The following is a 24,908-nucleotide window of genomic DNA, read 5'->3' as shown; positions in this document are numbered from 1 at the left end:
CCTTGAAAAAGCCTAAAAAAAAAGGGGGATCTCTGATTATTGATAAATACAGAAGCCAAAGGTGTATGATATATCAATTTAATCCAAGATATAAATTTTGGGCTAAAATTAAATTTCTCAAGTATATTAAATAAATATTCCCATTCAAGTCTGTCAAATGCCTTCTCGGCGTCAAGCGAAATAACACACACAATGTTCATTAACCTCCTAACATTAAAATGTGAATAACGATTTTTAATAAATCCTGTCTGATTAAGAAAAATGTTGGGTGATGCCACAGCAGTGTTCAAGGAAGGCATTGGAAAACACAAAACATATAAGGGTAAAATAGTGTTAAATGAAAATGCCATACCCAAGTTTTATAAAGCGCATCCAGTTCCTTATACCATTCATGATAAAGTAGCCGGTGCGCCAGATTGCTTGGAGGCTGAGGGATTCTTTCCAAGGTTGAGTGAAGCCCATGGCCAACACCAGTGGTCCTAGTAGCCAAGAAGAATGGGTCTGTGTCACCATCAACCCAGTAATGAAAATAAATGATTTTTAAGGTATATGGAAAATAAGTCTGCCCTGGATAGAGGATATCTTTGCAAACTCCTTTCTGGAGGGAAACATTTCAGCAAAATGGAAGTTACTGAGGCCTATCTACAGATGGAGATGGAAGAAGAGTCTGAAGTGCTTCTCACCATAAACACTTACAAAGGGCTTTATCCCTACAAAAGGCTTATTTTTGGGTAGTACCTGTACCTGCCCTCTGGCAGAAAGCATAGACCAGGCGCTGAAAGGCTGCCCAGGCGCACAGAGACATTATTGTTACTGGTGAGGATGACTAGGAACGTCTTTAAAATCTCAAGACAGTGTTAAAAAGATTATAAAATTGCGGGTTCAGAGCATGACGCAACAAGTCTGAATTTTTTAAACGATGCATCACCTACTGTGGTCACACCATTGATGCACAAGATTTACACAAGTGTGCTGAGAAAATTTAAGTAGTGTTGGATGCCCCAAGGCCAAAGGACGTGTCATAGTTGTGCTTTTTATTATGATCTGTCAAGTACTATAACAGGTTCCTGCCAAACCTGGCTACTGTGCTCTATCCCTTGAACTCATTACTACAGACCGGGGAGAAATACCAATGGACAAAGCAGTGTGAGGTGGCTTTCCAATAGACAAAGGGAATGGTGACGTCGGACACTGTCCTCATACATTATGATCCACATCATCCAGTGAAGCCCGACTGTGATGCCTCACCTTATGGTATATATAGCAGCAGTTGTGAGTGATGGAAGTGAATGCCCTATGTACTTTGCATCATGTTCCCTTGCCGCCGCAGAGAAAAATTATGCATAAATTGACAGAGAAGCCTGAGACAGGTTTGGGATGTAAAATGATTCAACAAGTATTTAAATGGGAGAGAGTTTACCCTCATTACTGATCACCAACCATTAGTGTCCATTTTCAGTCTATAGAAGGCTGTTCCACTAACAACAGCAGCACAAATGTAGAGATGGGTTCTCTTTCTTGGAGGACACAATGACAAAATCAAATTCAAGAGGATGACTAATCATGGAAATGCTGAGGGATTGCCCATTTAGCCTTGGAAAAGGAAATACCAGAAAAAAATATAAAAGATGACACTCTTCACCCCTAATGCAAATCAAAAGTCTCCCTATGATGGCAGAGGTTATCCAAAGATCCCACACTGTCTCATGTCTACATGGCAACCTAAAGTGAATGGAATGTGCAGCAGAAATTCCAGTTCCACCATTTTACCAGCACTGGTTGAACTTGGCCACCTTTGACAGGTACTGCTTTAGGTGGGGAGTGAGAGTTGTTGTACAATCCGAACTGAGAGCTGAAGTGTTGGAGGAGCTACATGCCAGTTAGAATGGAAGCACTGGCTGAAAGCTTTGTCTGGAATAGATATGCAAGATGAACAGCTTGCCATGCTCTGTTCAGGGTGCCAACACATCCAGAAGATGCCAAGAGTGGCACCTCTTCACCTCTGGAAATAGCCTGCCTTGCCCTGGCAGAGGACTCATGTCAGTTTTGCCTGACCATTCATGGGCATAAATTTCTTGGTAGTTGTGGATGCAGCTACAAGTGGCCAGACATCTTCCTAATACAGTATCTTCCACTACAGCCTTGCACACTGTTGATGTGTTGAGAAGCCTCTTCTCAAGCACCAGTATTCCAGAACACATAGTCAGTGACAATGGGCCACAGTTTGTTACAGAAGTTTCAGTCATTCCTGAAAATGAATGGAATAAGACATATTACATTTGCACCGTACCACCCAGCTACAAATGACTTGATGGAAAGGTTTTTCCAGAGTTTAAAGAAGGCAATGCGAGCGAGGTCAGCAGAAACACTACACTGACATTGAACCAGAAACTCACCAATTTCCTCTTTGCATATCAGAATGCAGCACACACACAACCAACAACTCACCAGCTATGCGGTTCCTGGGTGTCCTCTGCACTCACGCTTGGATCTCCTCAAACCCAATCTCAGAAGGAATATGTAGGAAAAACAGCTGAGACAAATTGAGGAGGTTCAAATGTGTCACTCCTGGACAAGCAGTCCCGGTGAAGGGCTACAGAGATGATCAGAAGTGGTTAGTCGGAAAGATGAAGGACAGAAATGGACCACCCTCCTACACAGTGGAGATTGCGCCTGATGTCATCTGGAGACAACCCATTGATCAGTTGAGGAGAGGAGAGTCAATTGTTAGAGAAGCACACACAAAATGCTGGAGGAGCTCAGCAGGTCAGGCAGTATCTATAGAAAAAAGTACAGCATTACATAGATGACATCACATTTTTCAATATAATATTCCATCTACCATCTCCTTACCAATCCACTTATCTATTTCCCCTGAAGCCTTTCCCTGTCTTCTCAGAAATGACAGAGCCAGCTCTCATTTTGTGCTTTTCATTCTTTCATGTATAACATTTGAACTGTGTTGATATAGATTTTGAAAATATGGGCATTCAGCACATTCCTCTGTGGTACCTCACAGATCCCCAACACCCTAAAATTATCCACTTATACATACATCCGACTTTCTGCACCAATCCATTCCAGCATACATATTGGCAGAGCATGCATGTGTCTTTTTATGGTAGCCACATCCACGATGCTCTAATTGTTTTCATCTATTACATTAAGGAAGGAGAAATTAATCATTTTTGATCACTGTAAGTAAGTGTTACTGGAACAGATATTTCACATAGACAATAGTAGAGTCATCACTTACTGAGAGATAACATCTGAAAACAAACTGATGAGAAAAATAGCTACAAAACAAGAGACTTTGATATGCTGCTATCTTATAACATTTATCTCTTTCAGTTTCCTTCCTAATACACCAACAACACATCCCTTATTACATAGTTTTTGAATGATCCATTGCTTCGAAAGACTTTGTGTGTTATACTTTCTGAACAAAAACCTATGGTTAACCTCACAAAATTATTAACTGGGTTACATATTGAACATGAAATTCAATATTTAAAAAAAATATGGTTTTATTAAGGAGAGAAACGACATATAATTCTGCTGTTAAAATGTCTTTTTAATGATAGAATTATTCTAAATGTTTTGATTCCTAGAATTGCTTATCACACTTTGATTTCCTCCTTAATGTCAAAAGTAGTGGAAGAAATTCATCTCTAGGAAAATTTGAAATTATCATGTCAATGGCTGAAATTTCACTCTTCTAAAACTTTGATTTTTTTTTCTAAGTTGACAGTGAGCTTCATTTCATCACAACAGTCAATAATCATAAAGATGCTGTTTGTTTCAACATTGATGGGAAACCAGGTGCTATCCTAAATCTGCTCGCTGATCCATATACAGGTAGGCCTTTGTGTTACACCTTGTACAGTCACTAGGAAAGATAAGTAGTTTGCGGCTTGTCACCATTCAGAAATGCAACTTGTATTCTTAAGGCTGACCTTTCTGGATGTTCATGGCTATACAACATGTCCCTGGCTGAGAAAAGATCTGACAAAAAAGTGTGAAAGGACTAAAAGGAGTAAAAGGAAGCTAACAAAAACTACCATCAGTGGAACATAGAAACAGCTCTTCTGGCCCACAATGTCAGTCCTGACTAGGTTGCCAGTTTAAGCAGTACACCTGTCTGCATAGGCTATGATCCTCCCTCCCCTGCCTTTTCATGTATCTGTCCAAATGCTTCCTAAACATCACAATCACACCTACTTCCACCACGTCCCTTGGCAGAATGTTCCAAGCACCAACTACTCACTGTCTTAAGATAACATAATAGTTTTTCTCCTTTAGTCTTCCCCCTCTCACCATTAAGTTATTCCCTGCAGAATTTGATATTTCCACCCTGGGAATAAGACTCTGACTATCAACCCTACCTGTACCTCTCATCATTTTTATATACTTCTATCAGGTCACACCCCATTCCCCTCAGTCTCCAATGCTCCAGATAAAATAACCCAAATCTGACTAGCCTCTTCTTATGATTAATATTTCCTAATTGAGGCATCTCCTGGTCAACCTCTACCACACCTTCACCAAAGCTTCAAATGTGGCGAACAGCTGCAACATGACTTCCCAACTTTTATAGCAAACACCCCAAATGATGAACACAAGCATTTTGTATGCCTTCTTTACCACCACTTCTACTTGTTTTGCCACTTTCAAGAAATTATGGACTTGCACTCCAAGATTCTTCTGTATGTTAATGCTCCTGACATTTACTAAGTACTTTCCTCTTATATTTGACCTCCAAAAGTGCAGTACCTCACACTTGTCCAGATTTAACTTCTGCATTTCTCTGCCCATATCTCCAATTGGTCCATAACCTGCTGAATCCTATGGCAACCTTTATCCCTTTCCATGGCTCCACCAATTTTTGTATCATCTGCAGATTTACTAATCAGTTCACCTACATTTTCACACGAATCTGTCAAGTATATCACAAACAAAAGGAACCCACCACTAATCCTTATGTAACACCACTGGCTACAGGTCTGCAGTCAGAATAGAACTTCTCCACCATCACTCTCTGTCTTCTTTGGCCAAGCCAATGTTGAATCCAATCCACTAAGTCTTCATTACGTGCCTCAGTCCTCTGGAGCACCCTTCCACAAGGGACCTTGCCAAAAGCTCTACCAAAGTCCACGTATATAATATCCACTGCTCAGTCCTCATCCATCATCTGTGCTTTATAAAACTAAAAGCAAATAGATATGGAACTGATTTTTCACAGTTGAACCAGGTCATGTGAAAGAGAGCAGACTGCAGGGAAATAGGGGAATGGGACTAACTGGAAGTTAGTAAAGTGGTTTATTATTGTCAAATGCATTGAGGTAGAGTGAAAAACTTCGTTTTGCATGCCAGCCATACATACATTACATCATTACTTCAAGGTAGTAACAGGAAAAAGCAAGAACAGGTTTCAGATTAAGCATCAGATTGGAGTAAGCGCCAGATTTAAAAAGCGATCGGGGCCTGCCCGGTCTTTCTGCAGAGCGTGAGATCACTTGGGTTATTAGGCACTTGACAAGGGCCAATGAAAAGAAGCTAGGTTTTAGCAGGGCAACCACTGAGTGGAATAGTTAGAGTATGGAACAGAGGCTTTGGCTCAAGAGGCTCTGGCAAGAAAAGGTGGAGGCTAGGGTGAGGTTTCTTTCAAGTTTCTATTTCTTTCTTTGTTAATGTCTAGCTAGAGTATCGAAAATGGATCCGCAGGGAAGTGATGTGCTCCTCATGCAAGATGTGGAAGATCTGGGAAACTCCCTGACTGCTACATGTGCAAGAAGTGCACCTGGGTGTAGCTCTTTACAGAGTGTGTTAGGGAAATGGAGCTGGGGGTGGAGGGCCTACCTGATATGGGTGAATAAGCAGTTCATAGACAAGAGCACTCATACCTAAGTAACACTTTCAGTACATTGCATGAACTCAGCAGGTCGGGCAGCATCAGTTAGAAATGATGAGTCGACATTTTGGGCCAGAACCCTTCGTCAGGACTGAAGAATGAAAGATGGGGAAGGATTTGAAGAATGCTTGTAGCTTCAGTTGAAAGACCAGTAATTTGAAAGACAAAGGGCAGGGAGGGGAAGCATTGACATCATAGCCCTGAAAACAATGGGTGGTAGAAGAAGGAGGTGGAACCATGAGGGAGCTGGGGGAGGGGCAGAGTGAAATAGGGATAGAGGAAGAGAGGGGGAGGGAATTACAGGAAGTTGGAGAATTCTATGTTCATACCAAAGGGCTGGAGACTACCTAGACGGTATATGAGGTGTTGCTCCTCCAACCTGAGTTTAGCCTCATCACGACAGTAGAGGAGGCCATGTATGGACATATCTGAATGGGAATGGGAAGCAGAGTTGAAGTGGGTGGCTACCGGAAGATCCTGTCTGTTGTGGCGGACGGAGCGGAGGTGCTCGACGAAGCGGTCCCCCAATCTGTGTTGGGTTTCACCGATGTAGAGGAGGCCGCACCGGGAGCACCGGATGCAATAGATGACCCCAACAGACTCACAAGTGAAGTGTTGTAGCTTTGAAGCTTTGATCTTTTACAGCATCTGCAGATTATTTTGTGTTTACAAGTCATACCTAAGTTACAGGAAGCAGGTAGCTAGGTGACTGTCAGGGGAGGGAATGGGATAAGGCAGACAGTGCAGTGTACCCCTATAGACATTCCCCTCAGTAACACATATACCACCTTGGATACTATTGTGGTGCTGCAGTGACGAGATCTCTGGCACAATGTCTGGCTCTGTGGCTCTGAAGAGAAGCGGGAGAAGAGGAGAGAGGTGGTAATAGGAGATTCAGTAGTTCTGGGAAATACAGCAAGTCCTGTGGATGTGAAAGAGACTCCCAGATGGCACGTTGCCTCTCAGCTTCCAGGTTCAGAGACATCTCAGGTCAGCTCCACAGCATTCTTAAGGGCGGGAGGGTGAACAGCCAGAAGTCATGGTGGACATACTGTAGGGACCGACAACATAGATAGGAAAAGGAATAAGGTCCTGAAGAGAGAATATAGGGAGCTAGGGAGGACGCTGAGAAGCAGCACCTCAAGGGTGATAGTCTCTGGATTGCTGCTTGTTTGTGCTATGCACCAGTGAGGGTAAGAATAGGATCATATGGCAGGTGAACGTGTGGCTGAAGAACTGGTGCAGGGGACAGGGTTTCAGATTTGTGAATCGTTGGGATCTCTTCTGGGGAAGGTATGACCTGCACAAAAGAAGTGGATGACACCTGGACTCGAGGGCAACCAATATCCTTGCAGCCAGGTTTTCTGGAGCTGCTGGGGAGGAGTTAAGCTAGTTAGTAGAGTAATGCAAACCAGGGAAATGGGTGAAAGGATGGAGCCGTTGATGTAATGGCTGGTGCAATGTGTAGAGAGACTGTGAGGAAGGATAGGCAGTGGAACATAAAGGCACTCAGTTGGATGAGTAGGAATTTGTCTATTTTAATGTACGTAGTATCCAGAACAAGGGTAATGAACTTCTATAGATGTGTGGAGGAGAGTACACTGACTGGCTGCATGACAGCCTGGTATGGGAACACTAACACCCTTGAACGGAAATCCTAGAGAGTAGTGGATACAGCCCAGTCCATCACGGGTAAAGCTCTCCCCACATCTACACAAAGCATTGTCACAGGAAAGTATTATCCATCATCAGGGACCCCCGCCACCCAGGAGATGTTCTCTTCTCGCTGCTGCCATCAGGATAAAGGTTCAGGAGCCTCCGCACTCACATCACCAGGTTCAGGAACAGTTATTACTCCTCAACCATCAGGCTCCTGAATCAAAGGGAATAACTTCACTCAACCTCACTTGTCCCATAATTGAAATATTCCCACAGCCTATGGACTCACTGTTAGGAACTCTTTATCTAATGATTTTGATTTTATTTCTTATTTATTTTTTATTATTATTTCTTTCTTCTTGTATTTGCACACTGTTTGAATGCCCAAATTGGCACAGCCTTTCATTGATTCTATTATGATTATTATTCTAGTATAGATTTATTGAGTATACCCACAAGAAAATGAATCTCAGGGTTGTATACGGTGACATATATGTACTTTGATAATGAATTTGTACTTTGAACTTTGAACTTAGAGCGTATATAGAACTGTGCCCATTACATTGACTTGACAGTCACGAGGACAGGAATAGCTGCTGGATTCTCCTGGATTTTTAAAAATGTTTGAAAAGGGACAGGGAAGGAGGTAAGCTGTCATTGAAACAACTGACAGATAGTAATTAATGTGTTCTTCATTTTACATGGAGGGTTCATGGTAAACGGCCAGCTGATAGGAGAAAAGACAATAGAAAAGAACAAGAAAATAAACACATATTTTGGAAAGTTTGGACTAGTGAACAACAAGACAGATCTAAAAGTTGAAGTATCGACTCAAGAGATTACAGTCTTACATGGAGAAGGCAAGATGATTTTCCCATGGTCGACAACAGCATCTTTTATAAGTCAGAGGTGTGTTTTAAACAATATTTCACATGAATTTCAAGAAACAATTAATGGCTGCACAAGCATAAAAATAGCTACAGTCTGATTAATTATATCTTCACAAAATGCTTTACAAACTAACATGCTCAAAATGCTGGAGGAACTCAGCTGGTCAAGCAGCATCTATGGAGATGAATAGATTGCCAACTAAGACCCTTCAGTAACCTTGGTAAATTTTAATTTACAAATTAAACGCAGTCTGTAAAACTAGTTCCTTTCATAGATATTGGTTTTGGTTTTATCTTTATAATGTTTGAATCATATTATCACAAACATGTGTAGAAAGAAAATCCAACACAAGATTACAATAAGAACTAAGAAATCAATACAAACATTCATAGTCGAACAACTGCATATGTACACTAACAAATATAAATGGGCATCCACAACAATGAAACCACTGAAGTGAGCTTAATCTGATCTGAAAGTAATTAAAATAAAACCTCAAGGCAATTTGTAAAATAACTTTTTTGATAATGCCTTATCATATCTTATCTAAACCACTTCGGATCCAAGTGATTATTCCAGAGGCAACATGTTAAAATACCTGAAGCCTGGAACTGCTGCGAAGCAGACTCTACAACATCTATTGGCCTGCCCACCACTTAACGATGAGCCATGCATGGTTCAAGACCTTGCCAAGTCTAGCTCATGAGCTTTAACCTGTACCTGGCACATCTCATGGAAAGGCAGGTTATTCCTGGATAATGAATAGATTCTGTTATATGGACCTTCATAAGTCCATTTTTGTCCACTAGTCAGAAAATACACAAAAATCTTCATATGTGGTAACTAATCTTCCTCAGTATTGTAATGAATGGCACCAAATACATTAAAGACTGAGAAGGAAGAATAATTATGAATAGTGGAAGGAGAGAGTTCTGCCACTAAATGAATGGACATATAAACATATGTCAGACTTTTGAATTCAATAATATTATGGAAGCCAGTTTACTTATGGGTGTGCCTTCAAGTCTGGCGATGATAACCTAGGGATGGCCTCATTTTTAGGCTCATTTTGTTACTATGAAGTTCTATGGTTACAGAGTATCTTTTACAAGAAATCTAAATGAGCCTAATAGTAAGACAAATTGGAATTGGAATAGCGACTAGATAATACAAAGTGTCTGATTCAAATTTTGATAACTTTCAAAGAATAATCAAAGTGGAAGGAATAGACATCGGTGACATAGAAAATAAGAGATGGAATAATACAACTTACAAATATTACAGATAACTTACAGGATAAACAGAGTAAAACAGACATTTGCGACTGGGACAGTGAGACAGAATTCAACTCACAGCTATCCTGGGGATGACAAAAAGAGGTGGTTGAAATATGCAACTCCATCCAAGGAAGTAGGGAATGATGGCCTGCCATGAGAATGTAAATAGCAAAGTAGGTAATCCTGGTAAATTGAGGGAACCTTGGCTGAGGAGAGATATTGAGACTGTGGTCAAGGCAAAGGAGGAAGCATACATTTGGTTTAGGAGGTCAGGATCAATTGACTCATTTGAAGACTTTAAAAAGATTAAGAATTTCAATCTACAGCTAAGGCATCTTCAAGCAGCAATGCCGCAAAAAGATGGCATCCATCATTAAGGACCCCCGTCACCCAGGACATGGGCTCTTCTCATTGTTATCACTAAGGAGGAGGGACAGCAGCCTGAAGGTGCACACTCAACAATTCAGGAGTTGCTTTTTCGCTTCTGCCATCAGATTTGTGAATGGACATTGAACCCATGAACACTACCTTACTAATCTTTTTCTCTTTTTGCACTACTTACTTCATTTAACTTTTTTAATATATATACTTCTTACTGTAATTTACAGTTTTTATTATTATGCATTGTAATGTCCTTCTGCCACATAAAAACAGATTTCATGACATATGCCAGTAATATTAAGCCCAATTCTGATTTGTCAGAGGATTGTGTTCAAGATCCCAAGATAATGTCGAAGCTCTGTAAGCCCATGGTTAGACCACACTCGGGATATTGTGTTTGGCCGCAGTCAGCCCATTATAGGAAGGATGTTGCAGAAGGTGCAGAGGGTGCAGAGGAGATTTACCAGCACGCTGCCTGGATTAGAGAGTATTTTTTATGAACATAGGTTGAGCAAGATAGAGCTTTCCTCTTTGGAGTGAAAGATGATGAGAGGCAACTTGTTCGAGGTATACAAAGTGGTGAAAAAGGTATTTATCACACTAGTCTTCATCAAGGCACTGAGAATAGGAGTTGGACATTATGTGGCAGATGTATAAGTCCGTGGTGAGCTGCACTTTGAGTACCATGCACAGTTTTTCCGTCCTTTTATAGGAAGAATGAGGTTAAACTGGAAAGAATGTAGAAACGACATACAAGGATTTTGCTGGCACTAGAGGGTCTAAGTTAAAGGGAGAGGTTGGCCAGGAATATAGGAGAATAGGGGGTGACCATATATAGAAATGTCCAAAATTATGAGATGCATTGATAAGATGGATGGTAACGGGCCTTTTTGCAGGATAGGGGACTCCAAGACTAGGTGGCATTGATTTAGATCAGAGGGGAGAGTTAAAAGAGACCTGAGAGGTAACCTTTTCATGCTGAGTGCAGTAAGTATATGGAATGAGCTGTCAAAGGAAGTATTTGGATAGGTACAATATTATCATTTAAGGAGTATTTGGGATAGGTACAATATTATCATTTAAGGAGTATTTGGATAGGTACAATATTATCATTTAAGGAGTATTTGGATAGGTACAATATTATCATTTAAGGAGTATTTGGATAGGTACAATATTATCATTTAAGGAGTATTTGGATAGGTACAATATTATCATTTAAGGAGTATTTGGATAGGTACAATATTATCATTTAAGGAGTATTTGGGATAGGTACAATATTATCATTTAAGGAGTATTTGGATAGGTACAATATTATCATTTAAGGAGTATTTGGGATAGGTACAATATTATCATTTAAGGAGTATTTGGGATAGGTACAATATTATCATTTAAGGAGTATTTGGATAGGTACAATATTATCATTTAAGGAGTATTTGGATAGGTACAATATTATCATTTAAGGAGTATTTGGGATAGGTACAATATTATCATTTAAGGAGTATTTGGATAGGTACATGGAGGGGTGGGGCTTAAAGGAACATGGGCCAAAAATAGAAAATTGCGAGTAGTTGTGTGGGCACCATCATCAGCATGGACTTGTTGGGCCAAAGGGTCTTTATCCATGTTGTATTAAAGAATACAAGCCTTTTAATAAAAGATGAAAAATGATTTGCAATCAAACAGTGTTTGGAGTAGTTTTCCTTCTCAGATTCTAACTCCTATAATTTGATGTTCCAGTCGGAGTGCGCTCAAGAAGTAAACTAAAAGAACAGGTTGGAATTCCCTTGTTTGTAATCATTTAAACATTGCATTGGAACTTACAGCTACCATTGGGTCAGAAGATTTGATGCAGAAATTTCAATTGTCCTTTCCAAGCTCCGTCTGGTGGATAGTGTAGATTGCACAGCCCTATTGCACATTCAAACCACTCGATTAAAACCAACCATCAAACCTCCAGGCAAGTAGCCTGTGTTCACCATTTTAAATGAAATCAAAATTACATAAAACTGTAAAGTTAACCATCCCCTTCCATAAAAGCAATCCCAAAAGACTCTGGTTTCAAACTGGAATCTCAACATATTGCCTTTAGGTAGCAGTTAGTATATTGATTATACTATAATCATCTTTTGAAATAGTTGTTACCTTATAACCAACTGAAACATCAGAATGTATCAGGAGAACCATGACTGACTCACATCGTGTTACTCTAAAGGATGTTAATACAGACAGAAAGACTTCTCCCTTGTGCTTCCCACAGGCAAGAGAGTGACTCGCATTGATGTGTTTTTTATTATTAAAGACTGGTAAGATTTTGTACATTTTGCTCAAAGATAAATACATTTAGTGTAGTAGTGTAATCATTTGAGTCAAGTGTGATGTTCTCCTAGGGCACTGTCTGTTACTGGGTCCTCAAGTGGCTCCAGATGTTGATCTGGATTCCACATATTCTGGTGCAGTGTGGGTATGAGTAAGTGGTGGCTGTGGTTAATGGCTGGGTCGTTTGGTTGTTCAGTGTCACCTTACATAGCTGCAACTCATTCTCTTCAGCGGAGCGACCAGTGGAGGTCACTCTCAATAATTTCATGTTAGGAAATAAAGCACATTTTTTTGACTTTTTTTCATGAATTACTATAACATCCCTTTTCTCTCATTACATAAGGTTCAGATTGCCCCGACAAAATTTGAACCCCAATCTCTCCCATACTGGGAAGACAGTAATGTTGATACCTTTTCTGTTTTCATTTTCTCTAGCTTGATTTTTTTAACATCTTCCCACTCTCCGCATACATCTGCACACAATGTCCGTTATACTCTCCGGCCTTTTTCTGACCTTCACCTTAAGTAGTGCCTAGTTCTTCAAAAAACTATATTATTATTATTATTATTATTATGATGATGATGATGATGAAGCTGGAAGGTGGAAGACAGGTTTCACAGAGTCAGTGAAACTAAGAGTAAGTGCATTAATGTTCAAGAGGTTGGATGGAGAGAGTCCTGTAGCCTAATACAGGAAAGGGCTAGAGGGACAAGGAGAAGGACGGTATGTAATTAACGGATAAGCGATGCTTTGTGTCGTGCCAAACCATTGAGAGGCTAGTGTATGGATGGTACCTAATTATTCCATCTTGAACCAAGGACCAATCAAATTAAGTTGCCGGAGGCTAATTAAGTAGTGTCCTGTTAACTGCATTATTAATCTACTATACAATGATAACTATAAAATCGATTGCTAAGTTGGGCAGGCTTGAGAACTCGTTCATAGTCAACATTCAGTACGCCAATCTAAACACTACATGATATTATTTCTAAATTTATTTCCTAGCTTCTCAATCTCAGTTGCGGAAGAAAGAAGTCTTACATTGTCAATGGGAGAGAATGTAACATTTGTTATTTCACTGCATCGTGGCCGGAAACACCTTCCTCGACAGAGAGACGTTCTGCAATTTTATACACTTGGCAGCCACAGTCTCTCAGATATGACCCATGGATTACTTGGTATGTGGAGTTGTCACTAAATTAACCAATTACTCATATTTAAATACTGTACAACAGCTAGACAACTGTGGGTTGATCTAACTACTTTTAATCAAATGTTCATTGGTGATTTATTTATCAATGACTGTGCAGATTGTTCATGCTAAGATCAGAAAATTCTATACTACATTGAAAGTGACACAGAAATTAGTGCGTGTGTCTGGTTGGTATCACTTAACAGTCAGAAAACTAAAAACTTATTTTTGATTTCTAAATACTCATACTTGAATCCTGGGTCTTAAATAAATAAATTACTCTGTCACTATGTTTGGAAAATCCCCATTCTAAACTGTATTCAAAAATAAACTTTATCCAATTACCAAATTAATTTTATAATGAAGAGCCACCAAACCTCTGCCACTGGTAAAGCATTGCATACAATGGGAAACGAGCGAAAATCTTGGTTTAATTACAAAGTGTTGGCTAAAGAATCTTATAGCTTCCACCCATTATGAACTATTTGGATGATTCATTATGAATGATTCAGAATTTGAGGAGAAAATGAACAATTCTGCATTCCCCACATGTAAATACCAACTGGTGTGTAGTTCTGTGCATGTGTGTACAAATCTGGAAATCCCACACATGGCCATATGACTGCACTTTTGGCAATAAATGCAGAAATGATGCAGTGTTCCAGTTGGAGAATTCAATCAAACAACCTGTGCCTGGTCTTTTTTCATTTTGCGGTGAAAAATAGCTTTGAGTGACTAAGGTGTTAGGAACAAAATACCCACTATATTATTTGGATCTACTTACATGTTTCCTTTTTGAAAATTCTTGTTTTGTATTTAATAATTCTGAAATTTGTCACAAATTTGATTGGTCTCTAATGTCAGAAACATTTGGAATTATTCATAGGTTTTTGATGTCTAAGCAGGCATGTCAGCGTTTGTTCCAGTAACTTTCTGACCAAGGCTTGCTTTACACACCCCTCTCCTTCCACTTCTCACACCAAGGGATTTTCAAAGCAGAAGACCATGATAGAGCATGGGATCTCACTGCTGAAGGTCACAATATCTTCAGGAAGATCTGCACATGATCTCTGTGTGGACTTAAGTTTGTAAGAGCAGCTCACATAAAATCTGGGTGACTGGTCTTTCTTGATGGCTGAATAATTATCTCATCCTTATTCCTGTAGAAATCCTACACTTAGTACGCTATACTGTATTCTTGACCTTCCAATCAAATGAATTTACCTTTTATTTTAATGCAGGACAATTTTACCATGACGTGAATGCTGAGATCAATAATATTCGCCCTGGCTTAGAACAAGGCAAATCTGATGCAACAATGATTGTAAAGGGTCACAATCTCAGAGTCACAAGGTATTAAATCCAAGATAGTGTAAACTTTTATTTATACTTTTTAATAACTAATAATATGATGATTGGATGTATAGGTGTAATTACTCTTTTTTTAAAAATTGGCATTCTCTAATGAACAATACATGCATTTTGGTGATTTGAGAAGTTGTTGAATGAGGTACAGAAATTGATTTAAATGAAAAGTTCACTACATGGGAGGTATATGAATGAGTGCCATTGTAACCTTCCAGCATGAGCTTTTGGGTGCATCATGATGTAAACACATATGGAATTTGAATTACAAATATAGTATGTTTACATGGAGAAACATACCCTCGGGGTCCTTCGAGAGGGAGAGAGAATGATGGACCCAATCGGACGGATACAGTTAATTACAGGGAACGACTACGACCAAGAGCTAGGATAAGAGGCACTGAGTGTCCAGTGTGTTGGTGTGGGAGAGCATGTTTCAGCATTAAAGGTTTACGAATCCACCAAGCAAAGTTGAGGTGCTACTCCATCCCAGTGGATGAAGATGAGATTACTTCACCAAGCACAGATGATGTGGTCTTTTCAACCACCGATTCACAAGCCACAGCGATTCGCTCTGGAGAGAGTCATCATACTCCAGGTCAGACGAGAGATAACCCAGGTCACGTTTCAGATCACAGTACCCAGGTAGATTCTTCGCATGATGGCGGTGACAAGGAGGTAGAGAAGAAGAGGAAGGTCAAGTGGCCAGCAATGGCAGATGAGAAGGCTTGGCGTGTATTTGATGAGGATATCAGTATGATGTTGGAGAACACTCTCAGGGGAACATCAAAGAGAAAGTTGGAAGTGATGGGCGATATGATTTACGATGTTGGAAAGTACAGGTTTGGATTTGGTTGAGTTGAAGAAAGCAAAGCCTACACAGCAACCAAGCAGGCGCCAGAAGGAGATCAGTAGGTTGAGGAGAGAGCTTAGATCATTGAGACAGAGGCGGAAGGTAGCAAGTGAGGGTGACAAGCCAGGGCTTGCTGATCTCTGACAGCATTTTTGAAAAAAGGTAGCATCACTCCATCGTGCAGAGTCACAACATAAAAAGAGAAAGAAGAGAGAGAAGGCAAGAAAATCGTTCTTTGAGAACCCCCACAAGTTTACAAAGAAACTGTTTGAACAAAGTAAGAGCGGGCAGCTTTATATCTCTCAACAAGAACTTGAGGATCACCTGGCAAGCACTTACTCTAACGAACGGCGGGAGGCCCCTTTGCTTGACATTTCAGGGCTTGTGAAGCCTACCGAGCCAGGAGTGAAGTTCGATCTGTCAGAACCCAAATTGGCAGAAGTCGAACAGTTCATCAGAAAGACAAGGTCAGGCTCAGTGCCAGGACCTAATAGAGTGCTGTATAAGGTGTTCAAGAAGTGTGAAGAGCTGAGGAAATACTTGTGGAGATTGTTAAAGGTGGTGTGGAGACAAGGTGTTGTTCCTTTGTCATGGAGTGAGGCTGAAGGAGTATACATCCCGAAGGAAGAGAATTCTTCTCCATTGAATCAGTTCCGACCAATTTAGAACCATAGAACCATAGAAACTACAGCACAGAAACAGGACCTTTGGCCCTTCTTGGCTGTGCCGAACCATTTTCTGCCTAGTCCCACTGACCTGCACACAGACCATATCCCTTAACCCATGTCCTCTGGTTCTTTTCTCCCCTTGCCTCAGTGGAAAAAGCCTGCTTGCATTCACTCTATCTATACCCATCATAATTTTATATACCTCTATCAAATCTCCCCTCATTCTTCTACGCTCCAGGGAATAAAGTCCTAACCTATTCAACCTTTCTCTGTAACTGAGTTTCTCAAGTCCCGGCAACATCCTTGTAAACCTTCTCTGTACCCTTTCAACCTTATTTATATCCTTCCTGTAATTTGGTGACCAAAACTGAACACAATACACCAGTGCCTTATACAACCTCATCATAACATTCCAGCTCTTATACTCAATACTTTGATTAATAAAGGCCAATGTACCAAAAGCTCTCTTTACGACTCTATCTACCTGTGACAACACTTTTTAGGGAATTTTGTATCTGTATTCCCAGATCCCTCTGTTCCACTGCACTCCTCAGTGCCTTACCATTAACCCTGTATGTTGTACGTTGGTTTGTCCTTCCAACGTGCAATACCTCACACTTGTTAGTATTAAACTCCATCTGCCATTTTTCAGCCCATTTTTCCAGCTGGTCCAAGTCCCTCTGCAGGCTCTGAAAACCTTCCTCACTGTCTACTACACCTCCAATCTTTGTATCATCAGCAAACTTGCTGATCCAATTTACCACATTATCATCCAGATCATTGATATAGATGACAAATAACAATGGACCCAGCACTGATCCCTGTGGCACACCACTAGTCACAGGCCTCCACTCGGAGAAGCAATTCTCTACCACCACTCTCTGGCTTCTTCCATCGAGCCAATGTCTAATCCAGTTTACCACCTCTCCATGTATACCTAGCGACTGAATTTTCCTAACTAACCTCCCATGCGGGACCTTGTCAAAGGCCTTACTGAAGTCCATGTAGACAATATCCACTGCCTTCCCTTCATCCACTTTCCTGGTAACCTCCTCGAAAAACTCCAAGAGATTGGTCAAACATGACCTACCACGCACAAAGCCATGTTGACTCTCCCTAATAAGCCCCTGTCTATCCAAATGCTTGTAGATTCTGTCTCTTAGTACTCCCTCCAATAAATTACCTACTACTGACGTTAAACTCACCGGCCTATAATTTCCCGGATTACTTTTCAATCTTTTTTTAAACAACGGAACAACATGAGCCACTCTCCAATCCTCCGGCACTTCACCCATAGACAGCGACATTTTAAATATTTCTGCCAGGGCCCCTGCAATTTCAACACTAGTCTCCTTCAAGGTCCGAGGGAACACCCTGTCAGGTCCCAGGGATTTATCCACTTTAATTTTCCTCAAGACAGCAAGCACCTCCTCCTTTTCAATCTGTACAGTTTCCATGGTCTCACTACTTGATTCCCTCAATTCCATAGATTTCATGCCAGCTTCCTTAGTAAATACACACGCAAAAAACCTATTTAAGATCTCCACCACTTCCTTTGGTTCCGCACAAAGCCGACCACTCTGATCTTCAAGAGGACCAATTTTATCCCTTACGATTCTTTTGCTCTTAATATACTTGTAAAAGCTCTTTGGATTATCCTTCACTTTGACTGCCAAGGCAACCTCATGTCTTCTTTTTGCCCTCCTGATTTCTTTCTTAAGCATTTTCTTGCACTTCTTATACTCCTCAAGCACCTGATTCACCCCCTGTTTCCTATACATTTCATACAACTCCCTCTTCTTCTTTATCAGAGTTGTAATATCCCTTGAGAACCAAGGTTCCTTATTCCTATTCAATTTGCCTTTAATCCTGACAGGAACATACAAACTCTGCACTCTCAAATTTTCCCCTTTGAAGGCTTCCCACCTACCAATCACATCTTTGCCAGAGAACAACCTGTCCCAATCCACGCTTTTTAGATCCTTTCTCATTTCTTCAAATTTGGCCTTCTTCCAGTTCAGAACCTCAACCCTAGGACCAGATCTATCCTTGAATGAAAAGGTTCATAGAAAAGAGGATCAGACAAAACAGGGGAGCTTATATCAGAAACTAAAAGCTTGATTAACCACAAGGGTATCAAATGTGTGGGAGTGAAATTGCAAGAAAAGTTAGTAGATTCACTGCTGAATGTAGAGGGGAAGATTATGTTTGGCATTCTGGCAGAAAGAATATCTTCATTTATGATGGAGAATGGATTGGTAAATACATCTGTGCAGAAGGCAGGAATACCAGGCTTCCCGGGATGCCTTGAACATTCTAGTGTGATATGGCATACCATCCAGGAGTCAAAAAGGTTGAGAAGAAATCTGGCTGTAGTTTGGCTTGATCTTGCAAATGTGTATGGTTCTGTTCCCCATGTCCTGATTGAGTTTGCGATGGAATTCTTATGGATTCCTGCTAAGGTGGGGAACTTTGTTATGCAGTACTATGATTTCCGGATGAGGTTTTCCACTCAGCAGTTTACAACTAGGTGGCAGAGCTTGGATGTTGGAATCCCAATGGGATGTGCGATTTCACCCATCCTTTTTGTGTTAGCCATGGAGGTCATTGGGAGGGCTGCAGAATCAGTGGGACCAGGTGTCACACTTGATGGCGGAGGGGAGTTACCACCAATATGAGCGTTCATGGACAATCTCACCCTTTTGGGTCCTAGCACGGAGGCAGTGGAAAATGTACTATCTAGACTCGAGAAGCTAATGGATTGGGGAAGAATGAAGTTCAAGACCAAGAAGTCAAGGAGCCTTGTTCTGAGGAGAGGAAAGCTGGCTGACTTTCATTTCACCCTTTGTGGAGAGGAGATTCCATCCATTCAGGACCAACCAGTTAAGAGTCTCGGGCGATGTTACACAGAGGAGCTGAGAGACACCAAGAGGGTTCAAGAGACAGGAGAACAGATCAGTAGGGGTCTGATGTCTGTTGACAAGTGTGGCTTGCCTGGCAAGTTGAAGTTGTGCTTGCAGTACGGACTGATGCCACGGATAATGTGGTCACTAACTGTCTATGAAGTGGCAGTGTCCCATGTTGAGGCAATGGAACGGAATGTGAAGTATGTGAAGAAGTGGCTTGGGGTACCGAGCAGCCTCACCAATGTTGCAATCCACAGTAGCCAGACAAAGCTTACCATCCCAGTGCAATCCCTTGTTGAGGAGGTCAAGGTAGCCAAGGTAAGATCATTCTTGATGCTTTGAGACTCAAAAGACCCTGTCATCAAGAACACCCAGCCGGATGTGAGATCATACAGGAAGTGGTCAGCCCGTGTAGCAGTTGATGAGGCAGAGTCTAGATTGAAGCACAAGGAGACGGTTGGGTCTATCCAGCTAGGCCGCCAGGGACTTGGATGGACAACCCACAAGTGGTGGTCATCTTCTACAGGTATGGAGTGCCGTGAGCTTGTAACACAAGAAATACGAGAGGTAGAAGAAGAGAAGAGGTTAGCTGAAACAGCTGGCCTGACCAAACAAGGGGCTTGGACCTGGTGGGAAAGTGTTGAACAACGACACCTATCTTGGAATGTTCTGTGGCAGATGGAACCGCTCCGCATTTCTTTTCTATGCAGAGCAGCGTACGATCTGCTCCCAACACCTGCCAACCTCAGCACCTGGTATGAAGGTAAGACAGACAGGTGTGCTGCTTGTGGTGAGAAGGGAACACTTCAACATATTTTGAGTGCATGCAGAGTCAATCTTTCCAGCAGCATGTACACTTGGAGACATAACAACGTTCTCAAAGTTGTGACAGAAGCGGTTGAGCAGAGAGTACTGCAGCACAACTTATCTCATGCCCCATGCTGCACAGAACATCGCGTATCATTTGTGAAAGAAGGCTCCAAGTCAAGAGTGTACAGCGCAGGCTCACGATCAAGCATACTTTCTTCAGCCAATGATTGGTGTGTCGAGGCTGACCAGGACGGGAAAGGCAGTTTCCCGGAGCAAATAGCTTTCACAACGTTGTGTCCAGATATAATCGTATGGTCTGACACCAGTAGAGAAGTGGTTATTGGTGAACTCACAGTCCTCTGGGAAGACAACATCGATGAAGCCCATGAGCGCAAGTTAACCAAGTATGCAGAATTAAGATCAGAGTGCAGAGACAGAGGGTGGAAGGTCTCATGCTATCCATTTGAAGTAGGCTGCCGTGGGTTTATTGCGTTCACTCTCCAGAAGTGGCTGCATGACCTTGGCTTCACTAGAAGAGAGATCAAGTCAACCAGCAGGGCTGTAGCTGAGGCAGCAGAGAAAGGATCAGCATGGGTGTGGACCAAGTATGTCCAGAGGGGCAGATAGTCAGACAGTGTATACATATCTTGCAAACCCTTCAGTAGTTGTATAGACACCTGAAGAGCAGACTATCTGTTGGATGGAAGTGACCAACAACTCTGATAGAGGCAGATGCCAAGTTTTTAAGCTCACCAGTGGGAGGTGGTGCTTTAGCACTGCTGGCCCACCACCTCGAGGGAGTCTTGATCATAAGCGGGCCGAAACTCCTGAAGACAGGTGGCAGATCAACTGATGATCCCACTGGTGACAGCACAGGACAGTTAACATCTTAGTCCAAGTGTATTTTCAATTCTAGTCAAAGGATATTACAAAGGTAAAATATTTGCTAAAAATACAGACACAGGAAGAGCTACAGTATGAAAAATGATGGTATCCATCATTAGCGATAAAGGAAAAAGGTGTTTAAAGAATAATAATTCAGAAATAAGCTTTTATGAAAGGAAAGTCATGTCAGAAAATTAATTTTCTGAGTATAGATCTAGCGGGGAGGTTAAGGAGAAATGATTTGCTGCAGTACATCTAGTTTTTGAAAAAGCATATGATGAATTCCCATATAAAAAGTTATATAAAACGAAGATGATAGGTTGGAGATAACACTAGCGTCATCAGAGAACTTTCGAAAAGACAGGAACAATATGAATTGATGAATAGTTACAGTTGCTGAAAAGTCTAAAATAAAAGCAAAATGGCGAAAATAGTTGGCAATTTCATCAGCATTTAGTCTGAAATTATTAAGTGTGTTGCTGATTGGTGTCAAAGGTTATGGGGTGAAAGCAGGAGATGGGGTTGTTGAATGGTGTCAAAGGTTACAGGGTGAAAGCAGGAGATGGGGCCGAGAGTGATAATAAATCAGCAATGATAAAATAACAGAACAAATTCAATGGGCCAAATGGCCTAATTCTGCTCCTATGTCTTATGGTCTAATATTTTAAAACCTAGTGGTCATAGGCAGCCAGCCCTCCTGTGGATATTGCATTACTGAGTACAGATCAAGTCCCTGTTTGGGCTCAAATACTTAATTGTGCACATCCACATAAACCATATTACTGAGGGAATTTAATACAAAAGTGGAAGCTGTCCTTCAGTTACATTGGGTGTTGGTAAGATCACACCTGGGTTTTGTGTACAATTTTGGTTTCTTTATTAAGAAAGTATGTAAATATGTTAACAGAAGTTCAAAGAAAGTTTATTAGACTAACAACAATCTACTGGAATATTGAATTGAACTGAATAGACTTTAATACTTACATCCTTCACATACATGAGGAATAAAAATCTTTACGTTACATCTCTGTCTAAATATGCAATGTGCAATTTATAGTAGTTTGTAATAAATAGCATGTATAACAGGACAGTCAATATAACATAGAAATACAATTGTATCAGCATGAATTAAGCAGTCTGATGACCTGGTGGAAGAAGCAGTCCCAGAGCTTTAACACTGTTGTACCGTTTCCCGGATGGTAGCAGCTGGAACAGTTTGTGTTTGGGGTGACTCGGGTCCCCAATGATCCTTCGGGCCCTTTTAATACACCTGCCTTTGTAACTGTCCTGAACAGTGGGAAGATTACATCTCCAGATGCACTGGGCTGTCCGCACCACTCTCTGCAAAGTCCTGTAATTGAGAGAAGTACAGTTCCCATACCAGGCAGTGATGCAGCCAGTCAAAATGCTCTCAATTGTGTCCCTATAAAAAGTTCTTAGGATTTGGGGGCCCGTACCAACCTCTTCAACTGTCTGAGATGAAAGAGGCGCTATTGTGCTTTTTCCAAAGCTGATATGTACAGACCACATGAGATCCTCGGTGATGTTTATGCTGAAGAACTTAAAGCTGTTCACCCTCTCAACCCCAGATCCATTGATGTCAATAGTGTTAGCCTGTCTCCATTCCTCCTGTAGTCTACAACCAGCTCCTTTGTTTTCTCGACATTGAGGGAGAGGTTGTTTCTTGACACCACTGTGTCAGGGTGATGACTTCTTCTCTGTAGGCTGCCTCGTTATTATTTGAGATTAGGCCAATTCATGGAGTATTGTCAACAAATTTAATTAGCAGATTAGAGCTGAGGGTGGTGACACTGTCATGGGTATACAGGGACTAAAGGAGGGGGCTTAGGACACAGCCCTGAGGGGCACCTGTGTTGAAGGTTAGAGGGGTAGAGGCGAGGGAGCCCACTCTTCCCACTTGCTGGTGATCTGACAGGAAGTCCAGGATCCAGCAGGGTGAAGGCCAAAGTCTCTGAGCTTCTTGTCGAGCCTGGATGGAATTATGGTGTTGAGTGTTGAACTGTAGTCCTAGGGCAGCATTCTCACATAAGCATCAGCAGGTTTGGTTTTTTTTTGCGTGTCGCACCAGACAGTCAGCCATTCTTGTCTGGTGAGTGATGTCAGAATTGGTCTCCTTTCAGATTAACTGGGTCACGATATGAACGTTCCTGACTCGACCCTTTGTTTTAAGTGAGGCCAAGTGGCTAGCTCGACGCTCAACCCGGCACGGATGGAAGGCATGCTTGGGGGGGTGGCCCGACTTGGATTCGAACTCGGGAGCCTTCGCTCCGGAGTCTGGCGCTGATGTCATTGTGCCACCAGTCACCAGCAATCAGCAGGTCAAACAGCGTCTGTAGGAGGAAAGGAATTGCTGATGTTTCAGTATCTGCTGAAATTAGTGGATTGTCTTAGGAAGAAAGCTGGATAGGCTATGCTTATATCTGCTGGAGTTTTGAAGAGTGAGAGGAGAAAGGTTTAGAATCCCAAGGGTTCTTGACAAGGTGGATGTGGAGAAGATACTTCCTCTTGCGGAAGAATATAGGAGCAGGGTCACTATTTGAAAGTAAGGCTTAAGAGTTACTTAAGAATTTTTCTCTCAGTGGGATATGAGTCTTTTGCAATCTCCAAGTGGAAACAGTATTTTAATTTTTAAGGCAGAAAGCCGGTAAACAAGGTGAAATGTCAGAAGTGTTTAGTTGAGTAGGCAATCAGATAGTCATAATTTTATTGAAAGGCAGAGGAAGTTTGAGGAGCCATATGACTTAACCCATGTGTTTATAAAAATAATTTGTTCTGAAGTCAACTACTAGCTTACAGAACATCTGTAAAGATGTATTGGGTCCTGCTGTGATAGGTCAACACACACACTCAGGCAATGCGGCAAAGAACTAACATCACTGAAGCTCAACAAATCTGGATAAACTATACAATAAGAGTTATTAACATGCTTGCTAAAGTTAATACTGAGTGTCATACTTTCTGCTTGGAGAACAAACTATTGACTGTATCTCAAATTTCTTCATGTTGTAGAGATTTCCTACAGAGGATATGGAGAGTCTGCAGAGGGATATACATAGGACATAGATAGTTTCGTGATATCGCACCAGAGGAAATATTGTATCATTTCTTAATGGATGCATTACTAAATGACAATAAAAGAGGATTGCATGTCTTCATAATCTAGCTGAGTGGGCCAAGGTCTGGCAGATGGAATACAACTTTGGTAAATGTGAGATCATCCGCTTTGGAAGGAATAATAGAAGAGCAGATTATTATTTAAATGGTGAAAGATTGCAGTATGCTGTTGTGCAGAGGGACTTGGGAGTGCTTGTTCATGAATCACAAAAGGTTGGCTTGCAGGTACAAGCTGCAACTGTACAGGGTACCGGTGAGGTCGCACCTGGAGTACGGTGTGCAGTTCTGGTCTCCATACTTGAGGAAGGATATACTGGCTTTGGAGGCAGTGCACAGGAGGTTCACCAGGTTGATTCCAGGGGTGAAGGGGTTAACCTATGAGGAAAGATTGAGTTGCCTGGGACTATACTCTGGAGTTCAGAAGAATGAGAGGGGATCTTATAGAAACCTACAAAATTTTGAAAGGGATAGATAAGATAGAAGTAGGAAAGTTATTTCCATTGGTAGGTGAGGCTAGAACTAGGAGATATTGCCTCAAGATTCAGGGGAGAAGATTTAGGACGGAGATGAGGAGAAACTGTTTTTCCCAGAGAGTGGTGAATCTGTGGAATTCTCTGCCCAGGAAGCAGTTGAGGCTTCTTCACTAAATATATTTAAG

At 41.3% G+C, this 24,908-nt stretch overlaps 1 protein-coding gene across 2 annotated transcripts in view; it reads left to right on the top strand.

Annotated features, from left to right (window-relative positions):
• The window catches only part of LOC134356643 (inter-alpha-trypsin inhibitor heavy chain H3-like), a 133,599-nt gene that overhangs the window by 105,824 nt on the left and 2,867 nt on the right, over window positions 1–24,908 (top strand). For both annotated transcript variants that reach the window (XM_063067616.1, XM_063067615.1), the window contains 4 exons: window positions 3,745–3,858; window positions 8,278–8,479; window positions 13,442–13,614; window positions 14,870–14,981. In XM_063067616.1, the coding sequence (XP_062923686.1) occupies window positions 3,745–3,858; window positions 8,278–8,479; window positions 13,442–13,614; window positions 14,870–14,981 (601 nt within the window). The remainder of the gene's footprint in view (window positions 1–3,744; window positions 3,859–8,277; window positions 8,480–13,441; window positions 13,615–14,869; window positions 14,982–24,908) is intronic.

The sequence above is a fragment of the Mobula hypostoma genome, chromosome 15 (genome assembly GCF_963921235.1).
Source record: "Mobula hypostoma chromosome 15, sMobHyp1.1, whole genome shotgun sequence".
In the NCBI taxonomy this organism is placed as follows: domain Eukaryota; kingdom Metazoa; phylum Chordata; class Chondrichthyes; order Myliobatiformes; family Myliobatidae; genus Mobula; species Mobula hypostoma.
This window is presented reverse-complemented; position numbering and strand designations above follow the sequence as displayed.